This window comes from Acanthisitta chloris, unplaced genomic scaffold, assembly GCF_000695815.1.
Source record: "Acanthisitta chloris isolate BGI_N310 unplaced genomic scaffold, ASM69581v1 scaffold8275, whole genome shotgun sequence".
NCBI lineage: Eukaryota > Metazoa > Chordata > Aves > Passeriformes > Acanthisittidae > Acanthisitta > Acanthisitta chloris.
In genome coordinates this window covers 6,041-11,501 of record NW_008674236.1, presented here as the reverse complement: position 1 = coordinate 11,501, position 5,461 = coordinate 6,041, and the positions used below count along the sequence as shown (strand labels likewise).

Sequence of the window (5,461 nt, the reverse complement as noted above, 5' to 3'; positions counted from 1 at the left end):
TTTGGGCAGGACCCCCAGCGCAGCACGCTCAGCCCTGGCAGGAGTTCTCACTACCTTACATGCCCCTCACAGCCTCCTCCCTCCTCCACCTGGCCTGGGCCCTCCACCCATCTCCTCTGCTCTGCTCCACTTTCTTGTCCTGGCACGGTGATTTTCCCAGGGCCATTTAAAGCTGCTTTTGCCTCTGTTCTTGACAGCTACAAAAAGCCAAGCAGGGTTTAAACGCGCTGTAAGGCTGCGTCACTGCTTGTTAGCTCTGCTCTTCTACAGGCTCAGCTCACAGGACACGGCTCATACCATCCCGAGTGGAGGCTGTTTGCAAAGGCTCTGGCCACAGACCTCTCTGAGGGGCTCCATGGGGTGGCACATCACAGACTCACTGCTCAGCCCTGTGACATGCACTCAGTGCACTCTGCAAACCCCTGGTCCCCATGTCCAGCACCACAAGCTGCAAGCACTCAGGAAGCAAAACCCACCAGAGACAAGGGACCTACGTGTGTGATCGACCCTCGGTAGGTGATGGGCGACTCCGGAGGGGGTCTGGATGTGGGTGTTCCCTTGGTGATGCTCCCTCCTGAGGCAGAGCTGAGGGAAGTACCTGTAAGACACAAAGCCAGTCAGCTGGGGTCTGGATTTGCTGTTCAGCACAAAACCCATGGGGCTGAGACTACTAAATGCAGGATTTGACCCAGTCTCTAGCAAGCTGCAGTACCAGAGGGGACACCCTTCAAGTCAGTGCTCAATCCCATGCCTTGCAGAGCTCTCTCCACCCTGTCCCCTGAGGGGCCCAGCCCTGTGAACACAAGGCTGGGAGGTAGAAAAAAATGGGTATTTTGAGGCGATCAGCTCCCTGCTGCCATCATGGAGGGGCCTGGCAGATTTATGAGCCTGGGAGAAAGCACAGCCTGTCTCAGCCTCTCCTGATGTGATCAGAGCAGATCTGTGGCAAGATGCAGCTTGGGGTGGCTTGAGTTCATTCACAAAGATCTGTCCTGGGCTGGAGCCAGCCCATCGCACTCAGGCTCCTGACTGCCTTACTGGGGGTGTTTACAAGCCAGAATTTGCACTAAAAAGCAAGACCTTGGCATTTATTTTCTTCTGCCTGGCTAATGGGAAAGGAAACCCGGGAGGGCTGTATTTAAACAAAATGTGGTCCCTGCTCACCTGCAGCAGCAACAGTGAAAAGTCTGAAAACATCAGTTAATGGAATTTAAATGGGTCTTGCTTAGTCTTAAGCAACAGATTTTCAGGTGCCCCTTGAACACAAAACCTCCATCAGGATCAATGCCCAAGGCCATGATCTGGGGAGATGGAGAAGTGGGGCGAGGAGACCCTTAGGGCTGGGCACAACCCCAGAAATCAAACCCAAGATCACCAGGCAGCTGCAGCCAGCATGGTGTTTGCCAGGCTTGGCAGTGCCAGGATCCCTCCCCTCCTGCAGTCAGGGCACGTGCCTCCCACCCCACGTCCTCACCCCGCAGGATGGAGCCCTCCTGGGACGGCTGCAGAACCAGACTTTCTGGCTGGCTGGCCTGGCTTCTAGGAGAAAGTTGTTCCTGCTTTACTCCAGGAAAAGGCACTGGAAAACATTAACCACATATCAGCATAGCTGCAGGGTATGGGGCCACAGCCTTTGGCTGCTCAAGGCTTTCATCCCTGCCAGTCCCAGGTCAACACCTTCTCCATCCCCAGCTCTTTGGGATGGATTTTCCCATGGTGGTGAATGCACAACCGCCACCAAGAAAAGTCAGATCCTTTGCCCTGCAAAAGGCACTGCCTGCACTGGGGCCAGAGGTGACACCCAAAACCATGTGCTGGTTTACAACCAGGACCCACACACAGTGCGATAGAGAGCCCATATCCCTCCTCCTCAGACTCGGTTTACAACCAGGACCCACACACAGTGGGATACAGAGCCCATATCCCTCCTCCTCAGACTTTGTCTCTCACCCATCCCCTCCTGCTGTTAAGAAAAGCTTCCAAATCTGCAGACTAAACACTTTCTTTGTTCACTTCAGGCCATTTACTCTTTATCCTACCAGCCTGGGGAGCAACAATATATTTCCTTCCTTCACCCACAGTATTAGCTGGAGGGTATTTATAGGCTGGGATGCGTCCCTGACCGAGTTGCTGCTTTTCTGTACTGCACAAATTTAGCTCCCTGTGTCTCTGCTCTCCTGATGGACTAATCCTTTCATCCTCTTAGCAGTTCTCTCTGTGCTCCCTTGCTGTGTCCTGTGCTCCTCCTTTTCCCCCATGCTGCTGCCAAGCTCGCTCCCTGCTGCTCTCAGAGCATGTGAGGAACCACTTGCCTCCCAATTCCTTACCCAGTTTCTTGGGATCCATGGTCAGTGGCAGGCCCATGGTGATGGAGCCAACAGGGACCTTGGCATGCTCGGAGCTGTAGGGCGTGTGGAGCTGGATGGGCATTCCCTGTGGGGTGAGAGGAGAGGTCAGGAGCAGCTGCTGCTCCCTGTGAGGCATCTCTGTTGCTTGCACCCAGTACCCTACCTGGGGAATGAATCCGACAGGTCTCTCCAGCACAGAGGGGTGCTTGGTGGAGGAGATGAGGGGAGGAGGGTTGGAGATGCTGGGTAGTCTCTGCAGCCCCGAGCGAGAGCTGTCATGCAGGTTTAGCGGGATGGGGTGTCCTGTGTGGAAAACACAAACGTTAGTGAGACTGAGGGCAGGCAGAGTGACTGCATCTGTTGGAGAGCAGGGGCTGGATGCAGTGAACTGCCCCGCTGTGAGCCTGCACTGGAATCCAGGTCACACAATCATTTTGGAAAGGACTGGAATAGTTTAAATTACTGCCCTGTCCCCTCTGCAGCCAGAGGATGTGCTGGGCCTTGTGTGCCCTCCAGCCAGAGAGGGACACACAGTGACTTTGTACCCACACTGCTCTGTGACAAACCACGGTCCTAAACCTGTCCCAGCCAGAGCTGGGAGACCATCTGACCACCCTTGGACCTTTAAAGAGCACAACCTGTGACACTGACTGCAAGCACAGCCTCTGTGCTCAGACCCAGGTCAGGCAGAGGAGGGTACACACCACAGCCAGTGGACTTTACTTGCCTGGTGGGTTATACTGGAACAAGTGGGGCTCCGCCTGGGGAGAGGTTCTGATCACATCCCGGGGGTAGGACAGGACACGGGGCCAGCACGAGGCAGCCATTGACTCTGCACTCTGCTTCTGAGCCTCTGCGATGGATGAGAAATGCACGGACTTTTCTGCAAGGGAAACAGAAAGAAACCAGCTTGGTCAGTGGCCCCTGTCGGTGAGCAGTCTCTGGGAGCACGGGCAGGGAAGCCAGAGCCAGCTGCAAGCACAGGATGTGGCTTCAGGTCAGTCTGACCTGGCCATGAGGTGAGGGCTGAAATCCCCAAACAAACAAAAAAGAAAACGTTCAGTGTCACTGCCTGGATTTGATAGCACTTATTTTACACAGATGTTTAACGTGCAGTGGGGAGGATGGATGTCCACGTTGGTGACTCTGCTGGTGCTCACTGCCAGCCCGGACCTCCCTGGACCTGGTGCCACCCCACCTCACCCAGGAGAGATGGCATTCAGCATGCAGTTGGTCACAGGGCCCAGCCCCTCACCAGGGCTTGGCCACGTCTGCATCACTCCTGGGCAGCTCCTGCCTGTGCCCACAGCTCTGCAGTGGCCACCGTGGCAGGGCTAGGGGATCGATGATGATCCTGCCAAATCCTTCACTGAGGTTGAAGCCAAGAGGCAACAATGTCAGTACCCCTCTGGTGCATGGGAGACATCAAGAGGGCACCAGCTCACTGGTGATGACACAATCTGTGGTGTGCAGCCAGGCACGGGGTACCTGGAGAGCCCCAGTCCACTGCCAGGGACCACAGTGTGCCAGCACACTGGGAACAGGCTCATCCCCACATGATGTGAAAGCTCAGCCGCACTTAAAAGGATGGCTGCCAGCTATAAATCACTTGTAGGCTGTGGGAAGTGGCCAGAAATAATGGCATCAGCTTCTCAGACAGCAAGGGAATAACATGCTGATGTTCTCCAAACACCTGGGACAACCACACCGCATGAGACTGTCTAAGGCAAAGGAAGATAAAAACAGGCTCTGTGGGACGACCAAACAAAGGTAGCACAGGGGCTGGGGGCAGGAAAGCTTCCTAAAATAACCTGGTTTGGGGCATACTGGATGCCAGGCTGGGTTCATCCTAGCTATAAAAAGGCTGATCAGAGGCCAAGAAGAGCTTAATGATGGAGGATGCCGGGGAAAAGAGGGACTTCATCTGCAACAGCTCAATGCCAAGTGCATCCTCACGCTTTGGTGAGCAGACGGATGAGACAGCCTTTTCTGGATGGATTAGAGGCAGGTTTGGTAGGATTTGCTTGTAATCAATAAACACTTTATTTTGCACTGCCCTTCTTCCCCAGATCCACCTGTGTAACGTCCGCATTGACCAGAAATTGGAAACTGGGCAGTAAACAATAGCAATCGCAAATGAACTCAGCCTGTAACCATCAATTTTTGATAAAAATAGATGCCTGAATCCTGCTAAGCCTAATAATAGGGCAAGTAGATTATCAGAGGCCCAATTTAATGAGGCTTTACTGCATTATCGTTATTAATGCTCAATGTACTCAGAAGCTGGGAGATTATTCTTGTCCCCTTTGGTGAGAGAAGAAATCCATTCTGGGCACACAGAGGTGTGCAGGCACTCACACCTCTGCAGCCTGGCAGGGTCAGACCTTGGCTGCTGCCTCTTCTCACCTCATGCTGGATCCCAGAGGTGATCCCTTTGTCCTGACAGTATGGGGGAATCCAGGCACACTCTCCACACTGATGGAGAGTCCCTGGCACGTCCGCAATCCCTGATCTTCTGCCCCCTCAGCCCAGCCCCACTCAAGTCTGCTCATGTGGAGGCGAACAGCTCTGGGATGTCCTGTCTGAAGATGCTCTCTGGTGCCAAGGCACTGTGTCAGCCAAGGCTACGTGCACCCTGGAAGGCTCTTTGGAGAGCCCCATCTTCCTCCCCTCCCCGTGGGAGCTGTCCCCTCCCCTGCGTGCCTCTCCAGCCTGTGAAATGTGGCCAGTTCCTAATTGCCCCCACATTAGAGGGCGGCTATAACTCAGCCAGCTCTTGATAAAATAGCACTTACGCGGGGAAGAGAGAGTTCCTATTACCGTTTATCAAGTCCCTGGAATGGGAGCGAAGGAGTCAGAGTTTATATGATCCGTCATCCAAATTAATGCTCTTGGCTCCCCATCGCCTACAAAGGCCAAATGAAACACAACTAAATCAACACAAAACACGCCGCTGGCGCTCAAACCGCCGAGCCGTCACCAAAGATATGCCCGGAGGCAACTCGGCAATGGGGAAAGGGATCCATCTGCCTGCCGGTGAGATGCAGGCAGGGCTGCCTGTCTCTGCCCAGCCCCGTGATCGGCAGCTCCTCTTGGAAGGCAGGGAAGGGAGG

At 54.4% G+C, this 5,461-nt stretch overlaps 1 protein-coding gene across 1 annotated transcript in view; it reads right to left on the bottom strand.

The window, feature by feature from the left end:
- The window catches only part of NCOR2 (nuclear receptor corepressor 2), a gene marked incomplete at both ends in the record, with an annotated part of 30,680 nt that overhangs the window by 21,539 nt on the left and 3,680 nt on the right, over nucleotides 1-5,461 (bottom strand). The window contains 5 exons of the mRNA XM_009075257.1: nucleotides 495-598; nucleotides 1,475-1,579; nucleotides 2,328-2,433; nucleotides 2,512-2,651; nucleotides 3,076-3,231. Of these exons, the coding sequence (XP_009073505.1) occupies nucleotides 495-598; nucleotides 1,475-1,579; nucleotides 2,328-2,433; nucleotides 2,512-2,651; nucleotides 3,076-3,231 (611 nt within the window). The remainder of the gene's footprint in view (nucleotides 1-494; nucleotides 599-1,474; nucleotides 1,580-2,327; nucleotides 2,434-2,511; nucleotides 2,652-3,075; nucleotides 3,232-5,461) is intronic.